Source organism: Juglans regia, chromosome 1, assembly GCF_001411555.2.
Source record: "Juglans regia cultivar Chandler chromosome 1, Walnut 2.0, whole genome shotgun sequence".
Classification (NCBI taxonomy): Eukaryota; Viridiplantae; Streptophyta; class Magnoliopsida; order Fagales; family Juglandaceae; genus Juglans; species Juglans regia.
This window is the reverse complement of record NC_049901.1, coordinates 7612161-7637466: the sequence shown is the minus strand read 5'-3', so window position 1 is coordinate 7637466 and position 25306 is coordinate 7612161. Positions and strand designations below refer to the sequence as shown.

The 25306-nt window shown below is 33.7% G+C and overlaps 3 protein-coding genes across 4 annotated transcripts; 2 read left to right on the top strand and 1 right to left on the bottom strand.

Annotated features, from left to right (window-relative positions):
• Positions 1-168: 168 nt before the first annotated feature.
• LOC108988178 (UPF0481 protein At3g47200-like) lies at positions 169-2156 on the top strand. 2 transcript variants are annotated; one of them, XM_035683201.1, is made up of 3 exons: positions 169-234; positions 372-465; positions 754-2156. In XM_035683201.1, exon 3 carries the CDS (start codon positions 817-819, stop codon positions 2077-2079), a length of 1263 nt encoding a protein of 420 aa, XP_035539094.1. In that variant the 5' UTR covers positions 169-234; positions 372-465; positions 754-816; the 3' UTR covers positions 2080-2156. The 2 variants fall into 2 exon arrangements, with proteins under 2 accessions (XP_035539094.1, XP_035539096.1); XM_035683203.1 differs by lacking the exon at positions 372-465 and having other exon boundaries at positions 190-236.
• Positions 2157-3119: 963 nt separating this feature from the next.
• Positions 3120-7663, top strand: LOC108988218 (eukaryotic translation initiation factor 3 subunit M-like). The gene is made up of 10 exons (XM_018961401.2): positions 3120-3407; positions 3822-3951; positions 4480-4618; positions 4704-4916; positions 5132-5270; positions 6156-6306; positions 6516-6625; positions 6696-6793; positions 6944-7013; positions 7305-7663. Exons 1-10 carry the CDS (start codon positions 3315-3317, stop codon positions 7392-7394), a joined length of 1233 nt encoding a protein of 410 aa, XP_018816946.1. The 5' UTR covers positions 3120-3314; the 3' UTR covers positions 7395-7663.
• A 1243-nt stretch (positions 7664-8906) lies between these two features.
• On the bottom strand, positions 8907-17422 carry LOC108988197 (ABC transporter B family member 27-like). The gene is made up of 17 exons (XM_018961358.2): positions 17046-17422; positions 16461-16535; positions 16327-16362; positions 16172-16246; positions 14582-14706; positions 13722-13821; positions 13223-13394; positions 13018-13136; positions 12262-12372; positions 12035-12179; positions 11459-11591; positions 11245-11320; positions 10759-10824; positions 10528-10635; positions 10199-10306; positions 9897-10094; positions 8907-9146 (listed from the first exon to the last, which is right to left on the bottom strand). Exons 1-17 carry the CDS (start codon positions 17127-17129, stop codon positions 8943-8945), a joined length of 1935 nt encoding a protein of 644 aa, XP_018816903.1. The 5' UTR covers positions 17130-17422; the 3' UTR covers positions 8907-8942.
• Positions 17423-25306: the final 7884 nt, after the last annotated feature.

The following is a 25306-nucleotide window of genomic DNA, read 5'->3' as shown; positions in this document are numbered from 1 at the left end:
GTTGCTAGATATTTTCTGCGAAAATGATTATTATTTATTAAAATGAGTCTGTTATTGTCCCAAATGGTCATTCTTGTCGCAAATAATCTATTCCAAATACTAATTTTTTTTTTTGTAGTGATATTAATGTTGCAAAGCTTATATACAGAGTGCTGTTGCTAGGCATAGCATTATTAAGGGAAACCATATTGGCTTGGCTTGAGCAAATATCTCCCCTACGTCTTGCTCCGGCAGGTGTTAGTATACATTTATAACTAATTCTTTTATTTTCTCTCTGTTTTTTTTCCATTTCATTTGGTTTCTTCTTTTCCTGCTACTCTTGCAAAAGACAGATTTAAAATTTTCTTGTCAATTCTTTATCTTATGTATAGGTTTTTCTTGCCGAAAGCAGGACTAAGTAGTTTTGGTGATTGACAATTATAGACCAGGCCAAGCAAGCAATTATAGACCCAGGCCTAGCTACCAGTATGTACATTACAAATTGACTATCTATAGTAGTATACTTGGTTGACATTTTGGAAGTCATTTTGTTGCCATTTGAACAAGTTTTCATTGGGAATTAATATTTGAAATTCAGTTTCATATCTGAAAGAGTACTTGTTGTCATGATGCATTTCATTCATGTTGTTATTGTTACTTTCATGTTATCTGATCAGAATGTTTGTTTGCTGTTATCTTTGAAGAGAATTATATCTATGGACATGAATTTCTTTTCTCCACTCTTTTCAAGCGGTTGTGTTTCTTTTGTTACAGATCAATACAGTGACAGCCAGGGGCAGCTAGTACAAAATTAAGGAAAGGCAAACAAATCTTAAAATGTCTCAATTACATGTTGGAATCGATGTTGGGTCATTGACATCTTCATTACTAGGTAAGATGTCCCAAAGTCCAAGCATGTCTTCTCGGTGCTGCATCTTCAAAACCCCCCAAATACTCAAAAGGCATAATGAGAAAGCTTACATCCCGGATGCATTTTCAATTGGACCCTTCCATCATGCCAAAGCAAGCCTGAAAGACGCGGAAGAAGTTAAACTCAAGTATCTTCAAGCCCTTATTAATAGATCTCCAAATCCGACTCAAAAGCTAGGTGAGATGATAAAATACATTGCAGAGGTTGAAGGGGAGGCTCGTGGTTGTTATGCCCCACCAATTGGCCATACCAGTAATGAATTTGTGGAGATCTTGGTACTCGATGGTTGCTTCATAATTGAGTTGTTCCGAAGACACACAAACAAGGGGCTTAGAGATACGGACGACCCTGTATTCACCATGTCTTTTATGCTCCAACTTCTTTACCATGACTTGTGTTTGCTGGAAAACCAAATGCCTTGGTTTGTGCTTGAGCGCCTCTTCCACATGACCAGCCTGCATCCTGCAAACATTTCCCTGGTTCAACTTGCCCTTAAATTCTTCGATTGCATATTCCAATCAATACCATTATCCTCGAAAAAGAGTCTGGAGCACCTGAACCTCCATGAAAGCAAGCATATCCTTGACCTACTAAGGAATTCACTGATTTTCACAACTACAAGAAGTGAGGGTGAAACTTTTGGGTGGCAACCACTTCCTTCTGCAAGGATTTTGGAAGAGGCCGGAATCACGTTCACGAGAGTAAAGTCAAGTAACATCCTGGACATCAAATTTCACAATGGTGTGCTAGAAATCCCACCTCTATTGATTCAGGAAACCACAGAAACTGTCTTTCGAAACCTTATATGTTTCGAACAGTGTCAACCAGATTGCAGACCCGTGATCACTTCTTACGCTATACTCTTTGACAACCTCATTAACACTGCCAAGGATGTTAATATACTCTTAGAGAAAGGGATTATAGATAACTGGTTGAATCTGGAGGATGCAACTCGATTCTTCAACAAGCTTTACCTGGATACCTATGTCAAAGAGTACTATTTTTTGGAGTTTAACAAGCAAATAAACAGCTACTGCAACGGCTACTGGCCCAGACTGCGCGCATACTTAGTGCGGAATTATATATTATCCCCAATGGGTATTGTTTCTCAAGTTGCTGCCTTTATTCTCAATAGTTGTACCGTCGTACAAACCTTCTTCAAGAAGTAGACTTTCTTTCCGATCAAGACTAGCATTATCATCTTTACATGTTCATGATGAAAAAAAATATGTATTTACTTAAAATGTTTTTGATTTCATAAATTGGTCTAATTTAATCAATTTGATTAATAGACATGATCACCATCTGTAAGCTTTTGGAAGACCATCATAAATAGAGTTCCAAATATAACTTGTCACGCATATGGATCCCTTAACATGTACATAAATTGAGCACATTGACATAAATATAAATAATCAAATTATATATGCTACGTGGATGATACGTAGTGTAGATGTTTAAAATAACAATACAACTTTGATCCACGTGTTCCCCATCCTTATCATTTTCACCAGTTTCTTTCTTTTGCAAGAATCAATAAAGTTAAATTCCTAACTTTAAAAAGTTAAATCTATCTCAATAAAATCTATAAAATATTATTATTCACAATTCAACTTAAACTTAACGTTAGAATGACTTATTGCATTGTGTAAAGCAAATTAATTTGATTCAATTGCATGGCAGTTTATGTAAATCTATTGGTGTAACATTGTAAATAAATCATAATGCCAAAGAGGAGTAATTAACAATTGGTAAATTCTATCCACCATATTATTATCTCACTTTCATCATATTAAGTATTATGTGACATATTTATCACCATTAAATAATTATTTATTGCATACTTTTTTATTATTCAATGATAATAAATGTATCACATCTTATATAGTATGATGAAAATAGGATGAGAGTGTAGTATATAACATTACTCTTAACAATTTATTATACACAATAATTAAAAAAAAAGGAGAAAAAAGGGGTAAAAATAGAGGAATTTTAACGGGAAAAAGAAGAGGTAGAGTAAAAAGATAAAAAAATATTTGTAATCGTGAATTGTATAACTATCGCGTAATTATTTTGAAGAAGTGAATAAAATATGAGACCTATATAAAAAAAATTAATTTTTTAATATTAAATCTCACTTTTTTTTAAAGTAATTAAGTGATGTTTATTCTGCGTATAAGAATTACTCGAATGAAAAATAATTAACAAATTAGAGAGAGCAATAGCCGTCTACTGTAGCTTACAAAAAGCCTAAAAAGGGTAATAACACTTCCAAATTTTCGCCAACAGCCAAAACCTCACCCCCGTTGATCCTATCTAGGGTTTCTCCCTCTCTACTGTTCTCCTCTCTACTGCAAAAATTAGGCTTTTCAACTCTTTTCAGTTGCAGAGGGTTTCAACAATGACGACTGTGGTCCCAACCTCCGAAGAAGATCCGGCGCTCGCCGTTGTCCGATTCACTTCCGAGCTCGCCTGGGCGGACGCCAGCCCTGAGGTACCACTCTTCCTCCTTCACCATCCTTATATGCATACATGGCCATAGCTATACGAATCTATACGTGTGCATCTCAAATACTACGCATAAAACTTGGTTTATTTTGTTGGTTTACCTGCGTTTAGGCAATTTTTATGATGTAGAATTTGTATCAATTTTGACAGAAGAATTTCGTTTACATATTATGATTTCTGGGGCCCTGAATTTTTTTTTTTTTGTACTCATTAATTCGATTATAATACATCTGATTAATGAGAAAAAATGGGATATAAAGGGAATTGTGATATAGGACGTCAAGTTTCTTTTATCCCTGGACTAGCCCCGGTATGGCTACGTTGCACGCTTGCTTTTTATCTGTTGGTATTTGTTAAGATTATTGTGTGCGTAAAATTACCAGTCTTGGTCGTTGGTTAGGTTGCCGAGCCGCAAGTTACCAGACTTTGCATTGAAGCCCAAGAAAATATGGTAACGAACAAATGGTTGGAGTTGGCTTCACTGATGCTCGCCTCTGCTGACTTGATATTCTCAAAGGTGTCTGAGAAAGGTGCCAATTCTCTCCGTTCAATGATTTTTAAATTTCTTGAAAATGATCTGTAGGATTATCTATCTGAAAAAGTGTCAAGCTCTATAGCAATTAATTAAGTAATATGTGCTGATGATTTTTCCCTATGTAACTTGTCAAATTTATTCACTCAAAATTATGCGTTGCCTTTTACTTTGTTACTAGAGAAATGTTTTGGATTCTTCAATAATGCTTGAATGTACAGAATTTTGTTCATTTCCCTTATTGTGGGGTTATTATTAGAATTATACACTCCATTTCCTTAGCACTTTACTTTAGGATGATTTATTTTGAATATGTCTGTCATCATTTGAAGGCAAACACTATAGTACAGTTTTTTTTTTGGATCAATGCTGCAGATTTTGTGTTGCCCAGTTTGAACTTCACCTTGTTATCTAATATTTAGTGAGGGTTAAGCTTCTGACAATATATTGCTTTCTTTTTAGTTTGCAATTTTTTGTTTTTATCATTCATATTGACAAGAATGCTGTTTGTTGATTTCTTCCCCAGATCTTGAGTGCATCTACACTGTTATCTGCAACCTTGTTACGAAGTCTGAAAGTTCAGATGAAGAGATTGAGATGGCGAAAGTTATATCTGGGAAGATTATTCAACAGCCAAATGATAAACCTGCATTGCGGTTAAAGATGTAATGTCACTTTTAATTATTATTATTATCTTAGCTTGCAAAGTTTTGAAGGCACTCTCTTATAGTTGTTTCTTTCTCCCTCTAGCTTGTTCAATCTGTACAACCTACTGGAGAATCCTCACGGTCAGTTCCATGTCTACATGAAGGCCCTAACTTTGGCATTCAATGGGAAAGTCACTGAACACATCGTTCCTTCATTCAAAAAGATGGATAGCTTCCTCCAAGAGTGGAATATCGGGATATCAGATCAGCGAGAGCTCTTTCTTACCATCTCTAATGTTTTGAAAGAACATAAAAGGTATTAGGGGAAGGGTCACACATGAAAGTGAAATAGTTCTCTATATATGTTAGATGGGAAGCAGTCTTAGCATCCAAGTTTTTGTGTCATCATCTATTTGTGTCATCACTAGTCTTTTCTTGATTAATGCAACATGGTTTCTTAGAGAAGTAAAAGATGGAGTCGTCAGTATTAAATTAAATTTTGTGCGTATTTTTTTTACCTTATAAGTCCAGCTTGTCAAAGGACTCTTTCAAATTCCTGGTAAAATACTTGGCAACATTTTCTGGTGAAGATGCATATACAATGAGTGAAGCCAAGGAGGAAGCTGTACGTGCAATTGTGGAGTTTGTGAAGGCTCCTGACATGTTTCAGGTATCATGCACTCTTAATGAATTATTACTTATACTTTATTAAGAGGGTATATGTGCTACTTACTATACTCATATACTCTTATTTGTATGGTTATAGGTTTTATCAACATAATATGATTTATTTATAAATTTCTCTATCAGTATGCTTAATATTTTTCTTCCTGGTAGTTAAGTAATTTAAGAGAGTTCTTTGAATTTACTATGCTGCTCAGCTCTTTATCGTTCTTTCAGATTTCAAAGAAATGGGAATTTGTGTATTTTTTATGTATTACATATGAAAAAAGATATGAATACTTTGCTTGTGTAATTAATTAAAATAACCATTAGAGTGTCTATTTGGCTATGCCTAGTCATTGATTAATAAAATTGTTTACTTATCAAAAAAATAAAATAAACATTAGAGTGTCTTTGTGATGTGATAGATTCCCGGTGTGAGATAAGGCACCGGCCTCTCAAATTAATGGATAATTAGTAAATGTGCTCGTTCTCTTTACACAATACTTGATTGTATTCTAATATGCATTTATTGTGGTGAGCAGTACATAGGTCTAATGGGTTGATTGGGTAAAAAATCTTCTTAGGGATGCCTTCCTAGGGTTGCAGGAGTGCTGTCATTTGGTGTTTTTCTTACTTCATGTTCTTGGATGGAGAAAATTGAATTTTGTGATATGCTTACTTTTGGGTGGATCTGATTAAAACTTTGGATGTTTATCCCTTATTTTTGGGCATCAATGTAATTTTTTTGTTTTTTAAATGCGTCAACATATGCACATCTTTCTGACTTATCAAAAAAAAAAACACATATGCATGTCTTTCATATTCTTTCTATCCTTTAGCCTCGAGACTTGGGAGGTCATGGAATTGACTCTTTATTGCTGCGTTGCAGTGTGACTTGCTAGATATGCCTGCTGTAGGGCAGTTGGAGAAGGATGCTAAATATGCACTGGTATATCAGCTTCTCAAAATTTTTCTGACTCAGAGGCTTGACGCCTACTTGGAGTTTCATGCTGCAAATTCTACTTTGCTTAAAAGCTGTGGTACACTTTCAGTAATCGATATGTTCATTACACGCTCATTGCATTTATTCTTACATTTTTCTCTTGTATATCCTATGTATACCCAGGCTGCACCTCTTTTAGTTTATTACTAAAATTTTCATTTACTTGTCAAAAAGAATGAGTTTAGCTCTATTAAACTTTACATGACTAAAGTTTTTGTTGGGAAAATGCTTCTTGCAATGGTTTAGGTCTTGTCCATGAAGATTGTATCACAAAGATGCGGTTGATGTCACTGGTGGATCTTGCCTCTGATGACTCTGGCCAGATTCCTTATGCTGTTATCAGAGATACACTCGGAGTAAATTTCTTTGACTTCTTCTCTTTTTGGTTTTGGTTTTCCTCCTTCGTTATATTGGTCCATGTTGCAGGTCAATGATGACGAGGTGGAATTGTGGGTGGTGAAGGCAATAACAGTCAAGTTAATTGACTGTAAAATGGACCAGATGAATCAAGTTGTGATTGTGAGGTGCACTCTTAGCTCCATCTGTGTGTGGTTCATTTGGCTTTGATTATAGCAAAATCTGATTTCAGTACTTGGCTGTTGATGTATGGTCTATAGTTGGCTGACAACCCTCATCAATTTCTTGTATTCTTACTGAGAATGTTTGACGTGTAGCCGCTGTACTGAGCGTGTGTTTGGGCAGCATCAGTGGGAAACACTTGGAACAAAGCTTGCTACATGGCGGGTAAAAAGAACTTCCCACAGTTTCTTTGAAATAAATATGCTCCGTCTACTTAATTGCCCGATGAAAGAAGTTTGTGGTTTATTGTTATGTAGTAACTATCAATTTGATGCTGTCTACTAAAGAAAAATCCTAGTTATCTTAGAGAAAGTGTATTGTCATTGAAGGGAAGCATTTTTTAAGGTGTGGGTTTGCACTGCTGGTGCTTTCTCACAGGATTTCATGCTGACTAGGTTGTCATTCTGTCCCGAATATGCACAAGACACTTAATTGGTGACGTGTTTCTATTTCCAGGGTAACATTGCAAATGTTATCAGCACCATTCAAGCTAACAGGATCACTGAAGATGGCTCACAGGCAATGCAAGGCTTGATGATTCGTTAAGAATTTCCTCAACCCATTTAGTTCAAAAGATCTTTAGCAGGAGATAGTGAAGACTGGTGTGGTGGTGAATCATGGAAATGTGATTCCCATTTTTGTATTTTTGGAACTTAAACCTAAATCTGCCGAAATTTTTGATGGGTTGTAATTTTCATTCATAGTTGTTGATTCATGATCTACTCACCCCATCTTGTCTGCTGCATTTGGAATTTTGGAGTACATTTTCCACCCAAAGTCAATTCAAAATGTTTAGCTCTCGGTATTTTATCTTCTTATTGGAAAAGTCAAACTTGTGTTTTAGACCTGAGATACATTTAGAAATGCAGCCAATTGAAATAGACATCAACCTCCGGGGTTATTATGTCATCCTGATATTGATCTATGACGCCTCTCAAGCAAACTCCATTATTTTGTCAAGCATCGACCCTATCATATAGTTAATACTTAATACACACATGGAAAATATTGCACTACTTAATTTTTGGTTGTGTTTTGAAAAAGAATACTAAGTTACTAACCCTTCCGGTGCGCACTCCGTTTACCTTTCGTAGTAAGGGTAGAAACAATCCAGATATAAGAAGCCCCATGGATAAGTTCATAAATCAAATGTTAGCCCTGATATTCTGAGAGCTAGAGCCAGCCTTTTCTTAAATTTTTAGAAAAATCTTATTTATATTTTTTTTTTCTTTCAACATTCTCTAATGTAATATCATGTGATTAGTTCACATTCACAAGTGGACCATAACAAATAATTTATATTCCAATCATTTAATACAAAATTTTGATATGACGGGAGAATGATGATAAAAAAGACAATTGAGTAATATTAGTCTAATTTTTGTGTGTCTGCCATTCAGCAGAGGATACACAATGGGAATTAAAATTAGGAAAACTCTATTTATGATCCAATCCTACCTAGTCTCCGCATCGTTGATATCCAAGATTAAACAAATTTAAAATTCAAAATTTTTATTTGAGATAGGTTTTGCCACGTTATCAACACAAAAGGTCTATCATTTGTAAGTAGAAAGACTAAAAAATGAATAATCATTCTCATTAGTTACTATTCACTACTCCACACCCTATGGAAAAGAAAAAAAAGCTGTCAGGTGCGAAGTGTGGGAGTGAATAATGGTTTATATATAGCAAAATCCCTAAAAAAATATCCAAACAATTGGTCAGAGGCACATTTGGGTTGAAAATCACCCGTCTGCCAACCAAGCAAAAATTGGCATATTTAAAGATACCATGAGCCGCCAGTTTTCCAAAATCATTTTAAAGAAAATAAGATTTTGTACCAACAATGTTTCTGGGTAATCTGGATAGTGAACACTTCCATAACAATTGGGAAGTAATAAGGTTTTTGTACATCTAATAAAGGATCAAGGTAGGAAGAGGACTTGATAATAATTTGAGACCAAGAACTTCTTCATCTACGCGATCTACACAATAAGCATGCAGGAGAAGCCAGCATTGGAATTTCAATCAACTTGACCTCACCTATTATTTTGATTCATTCCTACTGCCTGTAGTTTTATCTACAATTTTAAACTACAGTGCAGTACTTGGGGCTTGTAATTGTCTCCTCACTAATGCAGTGTAAATTCCATCTTGGCTGAGTAGCTCCTCGTGGGCGCCACTTTCAGCTATCTGACCATCTGATATAACAGCAACACTGTCTGCACTTTTGACTGTTGAAAGCCTGTGTGCTATGACAAGAACAGTCCTTCCCCTCATCAGAGAATCCATGGCATCCTATATATAACATGAGAAGAGGTAAGTTGATATGTTTAACAAATTAATGAAGTAGAATTTCATGGTAGTCAAAATAAGGAAAATTCTGTATATCTGAATTTTATCTTTGATTCTTCTTTCACTCACCCTCCCCCTTTTTCTCATCTTCTAGCATGAATAGGAATGAATTGAACCCTCATTCTTAAATCATTCTTGCTACATGCTGCTTCTCAGTATATGCTATGGAACCTAACATTTTAGAAATAAGTAGCAATAATTATGAAGTCTCTTATCAGGGGAGGGTGATGAATCAGGTGGTAGACTTGGTCCCATGACAATGACTTGATGTGGACTCGCATATCAAAGCATTCCTGTCGAAGGATGTAGTTTTTTATAAAGAGAAATGAAGGTGATGATATTCTTTATTTTGGGTTTGGTTTTTCTTTTGATTCTTCACTCTCGGAGGGTGATAGCTATGTGTGACCAAGAGAGTCAAAATGGCCAGCAGAGAGAGACTAGTAAACATTCACACAAGAATGTCGTTCAGTCGTTCAAATGAACACATTAGAAAATTAGATGGTTTTATTTTCTATTTGTAATAGTTGGGCAGGATGAAAGTGGAGGAGCTCCAGATGGTTTAAAAAGAAATGTCGGTCTTTTAAAAATTGAGATAGATATTTAGGCAGGAATGCACAGGTCATCATCAGCTTAGATGCACAACAAATTTGGTGCTTTTCAAATCCCTACATTGCTAAAATCTATCAATCTCACCTGAACAAGGTATTCACTTTCAGCATCTAGAGCACTAGTGGCTTCATCCAGTAGCAAAACTTTTGGATTCATTAATAGCGCTCTGGCAATTGCTACTCTTTGTTTCTGGCCACCTGACAGCCTCAATCCACGTTCTCCAACAACAGTTTGATACTTTTCAGGAAACTTTTCTATGAATTCATGGGCGTTGGCCATTTTCTGGAATAATTATCACTTTATCACAATTCACAAATGGAGAGAATAAAATTCAAAGACATTCATTTGCTAAGAGAAAAGAAAAATAAAAAAGAGATTAAACTCACAGCTACAGTTTCTATCTCGGTACTGCTAGCTCTTCCATTGAACCCGTAGGCAATGTTTTCTTCCACGGAACAATTGAAAAGAACAGGCTCCTGGCTGACGATACTGATCTGTAATATCATAAAATACAGGAAATAAAAGGGTCAAATAAGTCTCACAGGTCTAATGGTATCAAACAATTATTAGACGCCACAAAAGGAGAGCATAATCAATGGGACAAGAGATGTCTTAATGTTACTACACAAAATATCTGTAGGTAAAGTGGGAGCCAAGACAACTAAATCCTACAAAATTGAATGTACGACCAGAAAATATTTAGAATTATAATTACCATTTTATGAAGATATTCATGTGATATTTCCACTAGTGGAACCCCATTTAGCAAAATCTTTCCTTTGAGAGGGTCATAGAACCTCTCAATTAAGTTGGCTATTGTCGTCTGCAACAAATAATAAATAATTATAACAATCAACAAATGCAAATTCGCTTCCTCGACATATCAAATGGCACAAGAGGAAAAAAAATAAGAGAGAGAGAGAGATGCTGAAGCTACGATATTTACCTTTCCACCACCACTTGGACCAACAAGAGCAACTTTTGAACCAGGCCTTAGTTTTAAACTTATACCCTGCACTTGAATCAAAGGTTGGAGACATAACGACAAGGAAAATTGTTAGAAGTCCTACATGCTTAGTATTTCTATACACACTAAGGCCTGGGAAACAAAGCACTTGACATGAGAAGAAAGTTCTAGAAACACTTAAAGTCTTGAACTATGCTAAGCATGTTCAAACCGAGCTTCTGGGCAACAAAGCAGAGCCAAATTGAATCTTAGAATTAATTATTCATTTGTATTACGATTTATTAATCTTTTTTCATTTTATCACATCCTAATCGTAAAGACTGCAAGGGCTAGATCAATAAAGCCAATTTCACTGTCATAGTATGCATGAAACAGATGCAATAATCTATTTGCAAGAAATCAATTCTTAGTATCATGCTCATTACGTCAAGTTCACAATACAATCTGATTAAGGAGTTTTATTACCTTGAGTACCATATGAGTTGGGCGAGAAGGGTAAGCAAACCAGACATCATCTAATTCCACATCTCCGTCGGGGTTTCTGCCATCAAGGACCCGACATCACTTTTTATTTTTTTTGGTTAAGTATTGAGGACTGACATTACTGACATTACTGACAAAGATATAAGTTCAATCTTGATAAAAGGATGAAAACAAGAGGGGGTTTACTACAACTTACCCCATGGGGCACTTATCTCCGGATTTTGGCATAACTGAGATACGATCCAGGAGCTGAAAAACTCTTCTGCTTGCTCCTGCAGCTTTCATTGTTGTTGTATATAATCCTGATAAAGAGGATACCGAGGATCCAACTGCAGGCAGAGAATTTTAGCAATTTTGTATATTTATAACAGCTATAAAGCTTTTGTAGAGAGAGAGAGAGAAGCAACCAAACAACAATATCAAAAACATGCTAGCTTTGCCTTCAAAGATTGATTTAACATAACCATATAATGAGATAACATGATTAACACGATTTCAAAGCAGAACAATAACAAGGTCAACTGTCAAGTGTCAACATTCATCAAACTTGAAGCCTCTTAAGAGGCTATTTCCCATAATCAGTGATCCTGTACAGAAATTGATCACATTTTAAGCATCTACTACATTCTTTTACCATGGGAGATCTATACTTTTGTCCACAGTTCTTAAAAATTTTAAAAGTTTATTATGACTTTGTCTAAAATGAAAACTGAACTTGAACACTGCCTCTTGAGGTCCCATTTTGCAGGCTATTGACAATGAAGGGAAGTACCTGTAAGGCTGTAAAGAATGAAGGATGTAAGGGAGCCTGCAGTCATGAAGCCTGTTATTGTCAAGTAAGCTCCATAAACCACCACTACGATGACAGATAATGTGGATGCCGCATTTAGTCCTCCAAAAAATAGACCAACTACTCTCTGTGGTAGAAAAGGAAAAACTCAGAAACTTTGACAAAGAGAGACTGAGAAAGATGGGACAAAAATTAGTCAAGAAACTCACAGCTTGTCTAAGACCAAGCTTCAACGTCTCGTCAACCTTTTCTGAGTATTTTAAAATTGCATAAGCTTCTTGAGCAAAAGATCTGACCGTTCGGATGGCCCCAAAAGATTCCTAAGAGTAAGAGTCAATATTGCTCAGGAAAAAGGATTACTTTTGAATTAAAAACTGACTAACAATATTCCTAATAATGACTTACTTGGTTGTTCTATATGTCCAGTGTACTTGGTTCCATTTTTTTTAACGAAATTTTATATTACTTATAAAAGCATGTCTGGAACTACTTAATATCAACATATTGACCTAGGAAAACTGAAGCACGAGGAATCCAAGCAAATCAGCACAGAACTTCTTCGGAGTCACAACCTTTTTCTTCCTTTTTTTTCCCATCTTCTTCAACAAATCCTTTACCCCAGCTATTCTATATTGGTTTGTGGACCTAAAAGTTCAATCCTCAACCAGGATACTCTCTGGTGCTTTAACATAATCAAATCTTTACTCTTTCTTCCCCTTATTATAGCAAGCTTTTAAATATTCTACTCCCCAACCTTTGCCCCTTGCCATATAATCAATCGTAATCTAAAGTCCTCAAAACTACCTGTTAGACTTCCTTTCTGCCACTTAATTTTTTTTTTCTAAATGCAAGGATTTATGGATTAAAATACTAAAAATATAGAAAACCACATGGTTCCCAGTACCATGCACAGAGCAGTTCAAAATAATTAAATAACCATATAAATGTTCATATGGCTTACAAACCTCCGCAATTGAGGCAGCGACTGCAGCTGCAGCTTGAGTTGAATGTGAAAGTTCACGAAGATAGCGCCCAAATTTTCGAACAGCAACTGAAATGACTGGCACTACAGCCAAAGCCAACACTAAGCAGGAAAAAAAAAAAAGAATACAATAAGCAAAAGGGTTATTAGACTAGTGAGCATTACTGCAAGCGAATAAAATCAATTACATGTTAACTTCCAAGAAGATGTGAACATGAAGGCAATGCCAATTAATGCAGTTGTCAGATTTCGGAGTGCCTCAGAAAGATTGGTCGTTGCAGCATTCTTTATGATCTGTGTGTCTTCAGATAGCCGGCTTAGGAGTTCCCCCGTTCGAGTAACATCAAAGAATGCTATTTCCTGTTGAACCATGTAGGAGCAACCATGCCAAAGGGATTTTAGATTCCACATCAATACTAATAAGATGACAACAGGATTACTTAGTAACCATTTTCTAAAATCAATTATCATTGTTTCTTATAGTGCTTAACCTGCCACCTTTGGAACTCACACTAAATAAGTTAGTCTCACTTTAAAATCTATGCTGCATAATGCATTAAAAAAAACGATATACTAATTAGTAGAGTGGTTTAAAAATTAGTTTGCAGTACGTGTGTTTCTGGGTCTTTTCATATCTCGCAAGTAGCTGTCCCATGTTTTATAATTCTGAGGATTAATGGGTCTAACCTGATGTATAAGGTGACTGAATAAATCCTTTCTCACACGAGTTACAACCCTTTCACTGGCAGAAGCAAACAACCATGCTCGAAGTGCTGTGCACAGAGAACTAAAAAGACCATGGTCAATTAACAGCAAACAACACAATGATAATATAGGCTGTGAAATTTAATACACAGATAGGAATCTACCCACACAAGCACATGTAAAGGTTCAACATATCTTTTAAATTTAGATGGATCTACCTCAAAGGCAGATACCTTTTTTTTATCTAAAGGTGAAGACTCTGAAGCAGATCATGCACTACGTCATCATTCTCATGCCACAATATAACTAATTCAAGCAAATGTTTGATATTATCCACTTTTGGCACGAAGCATATTGTAGCTAAAACACACACTTGATGGAGATCTTGTAGAATCAATAGTATGTTGGATTGTATTGCATTTGCAGTGTTAAGCTTTAAGTTACAGCGAAGCAAGGGAAAGTTGAAAAGACTAAACTTACCTTAATAGAAGTTGTTAGAATTCTTGCTTTTGTCATTTCTAGTTTGAAGAAAGTTGAGTTTCCAGACTAAAATCTCTACAGAGTAGGTCTCACTAAAAATAACGCTTTCAAATCATGAAATTTATGTTGTTACCTAGGAAGGAAAAAAGAGCTGGAAACTATGGAGATCTTATTTTTCTTCTGTTCTAGAAAAGCATCCTTCAACTTATTGGACATTGTACATTTTTTTTATCAGTAAAACAAGGATTTTATTGATGACACTCACACACGCGCGCGCGCGCACACATGCACACACATTCCTTCAACTTATCTTTACTAGAAACTATTTTTTTCTCGTTTCTGTAAATTTGAGAGTATCATACCCAACGACCACTATAAGCACAATATCCAATATGGTGTCCTTGATAGCATCCAGAGCTTCTGACTGCTGTTCAGGAGTTCTGATTTCTCTTGATACAATGTCTATTATCATACCACCATATTTTGGCTGCACAACAAGAATAATAATATTTTTTAGGAAAAAAAAAAGGAATGAAATGAAAACTGAGGGAATGGAGTTACATGCTCATCAGAAAATGAAAACTGAGTTATATGCTGAAATTTACTTTCTATAACTTTTTGATCCATATTCTATGTGGACCTATCTCTTTCAGCTAATCAGAAAATGGAGTCAGATCAAAAGCTTTCACTAAAACATGCTACTATCCAGTTGCAAAAGGAACTATCAATGATTATCATCACTTGGTAACTGAGACTATCATTATAAAAAAAATCAGAGGCCGTAATCCGGGAAAAGACAGAGCAATACCACCCAAGATAGAAGTAATGCTGTTTAAACTCCTAGGCCAGTACTAACAAACTAGACTGGTGTTTGGGCAATCCCACAGAAAATCTAGGTGATCCATTATCGAAAGTCTCAAAATCATCTGATTGAAAACCACATTCATGATGCATCAGACATTAAGGCCATTGAAAAAGAGAAGCAAGATTCCCCATACTGCATTGAGGAGAACATTCAGACAGAGAGGTCTATGCAGATGGCAAAGGCTTGCCAAAGTCTCGTATATCCAGAAAAACACTTATCTAGGCTCCTTGGCACTCATCTTTCATGCACCAGTGAGGGCCAAAGGAAGCTTCAGAAGCTAATTAGTTCAGATCCACCTTAATTTATGGAGAGAACCTTCATGCTTCTTAACTTCATATTCTTTGATTCTATATTGGTATTACAAGCTGCTGTTTTGTAAATTCCCACTCAAATTATGTGGTAGAATTGCTAACTATGTGTTCAGACATAAATTGGGGAAAAGGAGAAGTTCAGTCAGTGGAGATCCAAATGAACTTGGAGTGTGTAGTTTTCATTGTAACTTTTGATATGTCATAAGAGTGTATTTGAAAAAAAGTCGGATGTTACTTGTCAGAAAAAAGAGATTGATGAAAAAGAGCAACAGAGGGCTATCTTCAAATGATGCCCTGCATGAAAGAAAAAGATTTTGACTAGAAAGCTTTTACTTGGTGGAGTTAAGAACTAACTCTTTGATATTTTTGACATTATGATACACAAAATGTTAACCTATATCATCGGATCAATCGTGAAATTTATTTGTAATTAAATGTGGTATATCTATCAGGATTTTGTCCTCATCAAAAACCAAGTTTTCCATTTTCCTTGAATCTCCAACATATACAGGATTCACAATAGAGCATAAAGTTCCAATAGCACACTAATCAGTGCTGGTGAGCAAACAGCAATTCTAAAAGATGCTTGGCATGTTGAGCCAGCAGCAATCCTAAAAGGTACTTGGCAGTTAAGATAACAATCCATTCACTACATACCATTCTTACAATCATTCATTATATGCCATTCCCTATATTCGTGTTAGATGCTAACTAAGGGGAGAAGATAAAAACAGGAGAAAGACCGCGCATGTCCACCAATAGGCAAGTCAACATACAATCAGAATACTTGATGTGGATGCGATCAACAGGGCAATGGTGGCAACAACTAGCTTCCCTGCATCGGGCTTTGCCTGTAAAACAGCAGGATTTCAACTACTTAAGACATATTTTAACTCATTTCTACAAAATCATAAAAAACTTCCCCATTTACCAGTGATAATACTCTGCAGAATCCAACATTTGCTGCCTGCATTTGCCAAAACACAACCATTAAATTTTTGCCAAAAAATGCTTTGAATCAGAGGCAAATAGAACTGTAGGCTTAGTAGTATGAATAGCCATCACCTCTACTGCATCCCCGTGCTCAAGGTCTGTCACAAGACCATCAGCGGATTGGTCTTCGTTTGCTTTCTTCTTTGCCTACATGAACCAAAGCGAAGTCTCTCTTTTTTCAGGACGAATTAAAAAGGACCTTAATAATCTTCTCTCAATTAAAGACTCATAATTATCCTTTTCAAAATAGGCAGACTCATCAAGGCCTACTAAATAGAGGTATGTACACACGTACACAAAGCATGGGAATAAAAATTTGAACGAGAGAAACAAAATGAATTAATATAAAGAGCAAGCTAAAAACAAACTAAAGCGCAAGAATTTCAGAATAACATCTTCCTACGCATGCAGCAAACAACCCAACCACGTAAGTTCAATCAACCAATGTCAATAGAAAAGAATTCTTGAAATAGTGTACCCAAAGACATTGGGGAAATAAAAGAAAGATAAAAATTGTCGTCAATGAATATAGAAATTAAATGTAACCAAGTTCTTGGTATGGCTATGGTAGCAAAACCTCCAACACATGAACAACCATGACCCTCCGATACATGACCCATAAAGAAAGATAAAAAACCAGTAGAGAGAAAGCAAAACCTCCTTATTCAAAAGAGAGACCCTCTCGCTACCGGAGGAAACAATTGACTTTGAGGTCCAGTCCAAGTGCTGCTTCTTGCCCATCAAAGAAGGAGGATGTGTGTTCCGCGGGAAGTGAAGGTGGGTCAGAAAGAAAGTGGTTGGCAGAGTGAATGAGATCAAAACCACTCGGGGACAAAGATCTTCGTTAACTAACTGTTTTTAACCAACCTTACGGATCTAAGAACATAAAATACAATGGTTTTTTTGGAGTACATGTACATATTATTTCAGAGAATTTTCAGATGACGCCACCGCCACACTACACCGGAACCTAAAGAGAAGTGAGAAATGAGAATCCAACCCTCCCCACGTAAATCCAAAAGATACCAAACACGGCGCGTGATTTCCTTTCTTATAGAAGATATATATTCTTCCATCCTCTCTCTGTGTGGCCGAGCGTTCGCGTTCCCTTAAATTTGAATGATCTGTCAGTCCAAATGCTCTGTCACATTCTGTCGCGTTACTTAATTAAATATTTTTAAAACATAAAAATAATTAAAATTACGATATAAATTTAATTAATTATGAAAATATTATACTCATGCATAACTTATTGGAAAATGATACTCGACCTATGACTTTACCGCTCAAATTAACATTATTGTTTGGTCGTTAATTGAATACAGAGAAGATAGATCAAAACTTCTAGCAACATTATTATTTGGTCATGAATTGAATGGTACATTTTGATGGTTTATTAATGAATTTGATAATGTCTGTAGTTAGGGAATCATTGTCCATATACTTATCATCGTATTAATACTATTGATCATAGTAAGCAAAAATAAAATGAGTTTACGTTATGTATTTTTAGCAGAGCTACTTATACATATAACTTTACGTACAATATTATAGTTATTGAGTATCTACCCATTTCATCAAATTTTTTTTTTAATGCAAAATTTGAATTTTAAAGTTTTTAATATTTCAAAAGTTGGCACGTCAGTACGTATAGTTATGTGAGTAAAATTGTAAGTATATATAATATTTTTTTTATATATAATATGACATGCTAGTGCCATGTGATTCTGCTAGGTCAAGCGGTCCATATGAGTGTTAAACTCATATAGCCAAATAACAGCGTCCTAACTCTTATTGTATTAATATGATCTTATTTATCAATATTTAGATTTATTTTTTAAAAAATAATAATTGATCTAAGATCATATCATATCATCACATCAAAATAATATAATTGAACATTAATTAACAAAAAAATCATTTCCATATGTTCGAAGGACTTTAAATTATAATATGAGAAACCACTATTGATATATATATATATATATATATATATATATATCTATAGTAATAGTTTTTATGATGAACCAAATCTCTATTAAAAAGTTAGAGAGAACAAAACTCACAATGGATATATAATGCATGTGATATTCTCGAAATGGCATGCGCATTAAATATATAATGTGAATTCTTATCTTAAAGAATATGAAGAGAAAAATAATATGGTGACTTTTGGATCGTCTAAATATATAAATAAATATATATATATATAAATATATTCCCTGGTTGAAAGGGTGTAATTATATTAGACGCATGCCTACCATTACCAAGTACCAAGACACTTACGGTCACGTGGTTTGATACTCATACCATGCTACTTGGCCACCAATGACAACCACTTGACTGAGTTTTTATTTTTAATTCTATTATTTTTTTCAATTTTCTGAATTTTTTAGAATAAAAATCAGTGAGATAACTCATTTATCATTTTAGAAAATGTAAAAAATCTTGAAAATAAAAATTAATTAATTTGATCAACGAGTTGTTATTTAGGGCCGAGTTGGATATAAGAACATTTCAAAATATTTATAAATAATAATAAAATAGTCTATAAATAATATTTAAAAATTTATAAATAATAGTAAAATAATTTAAAAGTATTTAAGGTTTATTTAATGGCAATTTGAACAACATGCAGGACAGCACTACGGAGCGACTAGCTAGTACGTATTACAACGTGCTAAACAAGTATGGATTAGCAAGATTCGTCCATCCTACGACTTTTCACCTAACTTGCCTCGCCTCTTGGTATTATATTGTGGAAGAGGGGCACATTATACTACATGAGTCATGCTATTCATCCACCCGCAAGTCTCATTCACCACATATACCGGTGATTAATAAAAGTGTACGTTTTACGTTACCCTACATACTCCAAATCACGATCAGGTTGATTTCAAATTTCTCTCACTCTATATTCAAGCTGCAAGGATCTCTTTTACAATTTTTAATGTTTTCACGTATTCATCCACCCACAAGTTTCATACACCACACACATTGGTGATTAAAAAAAAATGTGCGTTTTACCTTACCCTACACACCCCAAATCACAATCAGGTTGATTTCAAATTTCTGTCACTCCATATTCAAGCTGCAAGGATATTTTTTTACAATTTTTAATGTTTTAATGTATTTATTGTCTTCTCTTCATATTCAAGCTAATCCATGGTTTTACAGTTCTTCATTGTCTTCACTCCATATTCAAGTTGCTTCTGGATTTTGTCCTCATGTGGGGGGTTATTTTCCTAGGTAGCTACTGGACATTCGTTGGATACAATATCTGATTACATGCATTTGAACACAATAAAGCCAACAACAAATTTTGTCCACCTGTGGGGGGTTGATTTCACATTTACTCAAAAGCTCACTGTACCCACCCAACACAGAGAAGCGAGACACCCAAAATCTATCTCTCTCTCTTTGCAATGTAAAACATCCAATGTAATACTTAGAGGGTCTATGGATGCTAGGGTTACAAGCGATTCATTGAGACCGATGGGAGGGGGATTATGCGCACGGGGAAGAGGCGACCGATGTGAGCTTCCGATTATGTTCACGTGGGAGAGAGGATCGACGAGATGGGGAAGAGGGATTTCTTATTGCTTAGAGGCGATGGGAGGTGGGAGAGGGAGAGAGGGCTACAAGCGATTCACTAGAACGAGATTCAAAAATGGACCGGACTTCTCTTAGATCGGATTTGCCACATCAGAAGTCTTGTGGTGTGTGATAAAAAAACCATACTAGGAATAGAATTTCTCTATATATTATATTTGATAACATAATATTTTCGTTGTCTTCGCTCCATATCCAAGCTGCTCCTTGGATTTTGTCCTCATGTGGAGGGATTATTTTCCTGGGTAGCTACTGGACATTTGTTGGATACAATATATGATAAGCCAACAGCAAATTTGCTTGAACACAATAAAGCCAACAAATTTTGTCCGTTTGTGGGGGTTGATTTCACATTTGCTCAAAAGCTCACTGCACCCACCCAACATAGAGAAGCAAGACACCTAAAATCCATCTTCTTCTTCTTCTTCTTCTTCTTCTTCTTCTTTTAATTTTTTTTTTTAATTTTTTCATCCACACATGTAATGTAAAACATCCAATGTAATACTTAGAGGGTCTGTGGATGCTAAGGCTACGAGCTATTCACTGGGACCAATGGGAGGGGGGGATTATGTGCACGTGGAAGAGGCAACCGATGGGAGCTTCCAATTATGTTCACGTGAGAGAGGGGATCGACGAGAGGGGGAAGATGGATTTCTTATTGCTCAGAGGCGATGGGAGGTGGGGGAGAGGGAGAGGGAGAGTGAGGCTAGGGCTATGAGCGATTCACTAGAACGAGATTCACAAATGAACCGGACTTCTCTTAGATCGGGTTTGCTACATCAGAAGTCGTGTGGTGTGTGATCAAAAAACCAGACAAGGAATATAATTTCTCTATATATTATATTTGATAACATAATATTTCAGTTGTGTCTTTGTCATTTTAGAGAACAACTTAGGCCTCGTTTGAATTTACAGTTAATTTCATTTCATCTAATCATTACAATTTTTTTAAAAAAATTCTTATACAAAATATAATAAACAATTTAACCTTTTCAAATCCTAAATTAATAATTATATTAAAAAATAATATTATAACAATATGTTATTCAACTTTCATATTAACTTATCTCATCTCAACTCACTATCCAAACGGCACCTTAATGAATTGATATGTACTTGATCTATATCTCCTAGTTTTTTCCAACCATTAAAACAAAATGGAAAAGATGAATTATTGTGAAAAGGTTATTAACTTTAATTATTTTATAATTCTTTTACAACCCTATACTAGATAAAATGTGTGAGAAATGCTATTCATCATATTCACACCACACACCAACATGTGATTAGTTATTTTTATCATTATATTTAAACACTTTTGTTTACACATCAATAGAATTTTTTTCAATATGTGTTTAAATAAAATGATAAAAATGATAAATTATATGTTAGTATGTGGTGTAAGAGTTGATAAATAGAATTTTTCCAAATGTTAAATATAGTTGATATTTTCAGTGGCATATGCAACGCCAATCACATGTTAAAATCAATTGACCAAGATTTTCTCCTTAATAATAATATATAGCTTTTATGAATTGGATGTCATTTGGTTTAATTCAACATTTTCCAGAAGTAGAATTCAAAAAAAATTATTATCTTTGATTTCCTGTAATCCACTTAAAATTAACGTATGTTTCTTATGGATGCTGTTACAAAATTCACTAATCAGAACAGTTACTTTGAGCCGGACTCATGGCAAATTATCTTCAATCATATTCCATCCGATTCTCAAGATGGGCCTAGAACTAAGACCATTGTAAACCCGGGCTATGGCAGGCCCTGAGGTAGCTGGACCAGACCTCATAAATATGCTAAAAACCCAAACCGATCAATTTTGCGTTTGGTTCATTAGCTAAACAAAAACCAAAACAGAGCCAATGTTTAAAGTTCATTACCTAACGAAATGGGCTTGGAAAAATCCAAACTCAAGTTCCATATTTTTGTTGATGAACGTGATGCGACCATGTTTAGTTATGAAATATTTCAATAAAATTTAAAGATTTTAAGGATTTTTGAACATTCACAAAAGCATTCATGACGGATTATTTACGATGATAATGATTATTTGCGACAAAATATACTACTTTTTGAGAAATAGTCATTTTTGTAAAAAATAGCTAGTTACAAATAAGTAATTTTCTTATAAATATATTGAATTGTTGAAATGGAGGGAGAAAATTTTGAATAATATTTTTTTAGAATAAGTGTTGTATTGAATTAATTTGTGAAAGCATATAGGTAAAACTAAAAAATTTGAATATACTTTTTTAAAAATATTTTTGTTTTGCAATTTCTAAAAATTGTATTGACTTTTATGTTTAGATAATGGTTAGGTAATGGTTGGATGAAAAGTTTAAAAGTTGAAATAGAATATTTGAGATTTAAAGATGTTTGATTTGGTTTAATTGATTTTTTTTTTAAATGCTTGTTAAACCAAACATGGCCATATATTTTAATTATATATATATATATTGAGAGAGAGAGAGAGAGAGAGAGAGAGAGAGAGAGAGAGAGAGAGAGTATTTTTATAAAAAAACGATACCTTACAATTTTACTTTATAAATGTGTTCTCAATTCAAAATAGAGTCGCAATTATCAAGAATTGTACGTGTCTTTATTATTTTTCATGTAGAGAAAAGATATTTGTAATTGTGAATTATGTAATCACTGTATAATTACTTTAAAAAAAGTGAATAAAATATAAGATCTACATTAAAAAATTAATTTTTTAATAATGAATCTTACTATTTTTTAAAATAATTACATGACGTTTATACACTTTACGATTATATATAGAATTACTCTTTAACATATACTCTTTTTGTCTACAATGATCTCTCAAACTCATGCTGGCAACTTTAAAAAAAGTAAAGATGTCGCCGAATAAAGGTGGTGGGGAGTACTTTAGAAACTAGACCCACTTATAAAGATTAAAGTTGATTTAAATCACTAATGGATGACCTTTTCATGAACATCAGTACTACTACTTCTTGCTTTAGTTGAAAAATCCAACATCAATAATTGAAGGAAGAGTACAAAAGAACCCAATTATTGATCAGAAAAATAAAGACAATGGAAGACCATGACATGCATTATGCATGCAAGTCAAGCAAAGAATACTAGTGTAGGATGTCATGAGTGCATGTCATATATGCATGCATCACGTGAAATCATATTCTGATATTATTAAATGAAATCATAACTTATTTTAAAATTTTAAATTAATAAAAAAATATAAATATAATTATTTTATATTACAAAGACCAAATTTAAAGAAGTTGAAAACCGAATGCTGTGCTTGTTTAGTACTTCAAAGTTACTATTGAATGAGGTTGTATTTTCAGTGAATAATATTTTAATAATTAATTAGGAGCCACCGACAATATAATATCGTCAGCTACAACTGCTTTTAATTGCTCATGAGGAATAAAGAGGAAAAATAAAAGAAAAGAATTAAGATAACAAATATGACCCACTTCTAAAGCTAAAGTTGGTCATATAAGATGAATAACTTTCATGGATAAAATTGGAAGGGCAAGGATTTCCATGCGATATCATGGGACTCGAGCCCTGCGGGTCCAGAGAATCTAAATGGCAAACTACTTGATAATGATCTTGGATTAGTTTGGATTAAATGTTTCATCTCATTTTATTATTATAATTTTTTTAAAATTTTTTTATACATTATAATAAATAATTTAAAATTTTAAATCTCATAATAAAAAATATTAATATTTTTCAAATTTTAATGTATAATAAAATCAATATTATAAACTCTAAATAACGAATATGAACATATGTCTAAAATTGTAATCCTAATAATACAAATGTAAGCATATTGAGAAATACTAATATTACAACCCAATAATAACAAAATTATAATTTTGAAATCAAATTTAAATGAGTTATTATGGGTTGATTTTGGATTAAGTAAATTAACCCGTTTATTAATCGTGTCTTAACGGGTCAATATTTTTTTATTCAACCTATTTATATCAAATACAAACTCATTAATTTCGAGTCGTGTTCGTGTTGGATTCATGAGTCTCATATTGTCACCTTTAATCTCATATCATCTCAAAACTTCTCATAATTTCCTTCCCAAATATTTTTCAAACAAAAAATATTTTTTAATTTCAAATTTTTAACTTTTTTATATAATCATTATCTGATTATTACAACTTTCCAAAACTTTCAAACAAAACACAAAAAATAATACAACATTTTCAAATTTCAAAATTTCAAAATATAAAAAATTAAATTCAAACAATTTCTTAACTTTCTAATATTTTTATTCAATTTTATTCTCTCATTTTTCAAAATTTAATAAAATATCTTAACTCAAACTATTTCACTACTATTCACAAATCATTTCACTACTATTTATAGAATTCTCATATTATCTCATCATTACCCAAACATGACCTTAATCTTTTATATTTGTCTTAACACTCCTCTTTATGTGTGGGCCAAACTTTTCTTTAATAGTTCGGTTCAACACATGAAATATTTAACTAAATGAATAAATTGTAGTGTCATTATTTGAATTTAGGAATTATATTTTGATATCATATGAAATCACCATTTATCTAAAAAGAATAAGTTGATGAGAAGAGATCTAGATTCAATCTTTGAGAAATGCTATTCTAAGATCTCTACACTACCCACCATTCACATGAGATAATTTAATGGGTTAATTACACTTTATCCACTCAAACTTTCACTCAATTTAAAATATGCTTTCGAAACTACTAATTGCATCAAAGTGAACTCTTGAATTTTTAAAACTTCTCAATCTCCCATTCCGTTTACTAATAATGTTAAATCTAAAAGAAATTTATTACAAAGATATAATTTTTATCTAATTTATTATTATTGATTATATAAAATATAAAATAATATATGCTATCAATTAATAATAATTAATTAATTATAATAATAAATTAAATAAAAATTATAAAATATAATAAATAATTTAATTTTTTAAAACTTGAATTGTGGTCGAGTTCAACAAGAAAAAAATAAAATGTTTAGGATGGCAACAAAACCATAAAGGCTACAGCTAGCTAGCATGCACTTGTCTCCAGATAAACCGAATTAATTAAGGTGGACTAGTGAGTCAGTGACACAGCTCTCCTATCGAATGGACTCCGGCCCACAGACCATTAGAACGGCTTAAGTTTCTTCGTTTGTATTTATAATCTATTTCAATTTATTTTATTATTATTTAATAATTTTAACTCACAAATCTTATTATTATTCATAACTCATTTTATTACTATTCATAATCCATCTCAACTCATCTA

Bases quoted from the DNA above. Each gene is read 5' to 3' on its own strand.
- LOC108988178 (XM_035683201.1), top strand. From the start codon at position 817: ATGTCTCAATTACATGTTGGAATCGATGTTGGGTCATTGACATCTTCA.
- LOC108988218 (XM_018961401.2), top strand. From the start codon at position 3,315: ATGACGACTGTGGTCCCAACCTCCGAAGAAGATCCGGCGCTCGCCGTT. The intron at 6,307-6,515 runs GTACACTTTCAG...GCAATGGTTTAG, and splicing joins TACTTTGCTTAAAAGCTGTG to GTCTTGTCCATGAAGATTGT. The intron at 6,794-6,943 runs GTGCACTCTTAG...TTTGACGTGTAG, and splicing joins AATCAAGTTGTGATTGTGAG to CCGCTGTACTGAGCGTGTGT.
- LOC108988197 (XM_018961358.2), bottom strand. From the start codon at position 17,129: ATGGGCAAGAAGCAGCACTTGGACTGGACCTCAAAGTCAATTGTTTCC. The intron at 11,592-12,034 runs GTACTTCCCTTC...CTCTGCCTGCAG, and splicing joins CATTCTTTACAGCCTTACAG to TTGGATCCTCGGTATCCTCT. The intron at 9,147-9,896 runs GTGAGATTGATA...TGTTATATATAG, and splicing joins AAAGTGAATACCTTGTTCAG to GATGCCATGGATTCTCTGAT.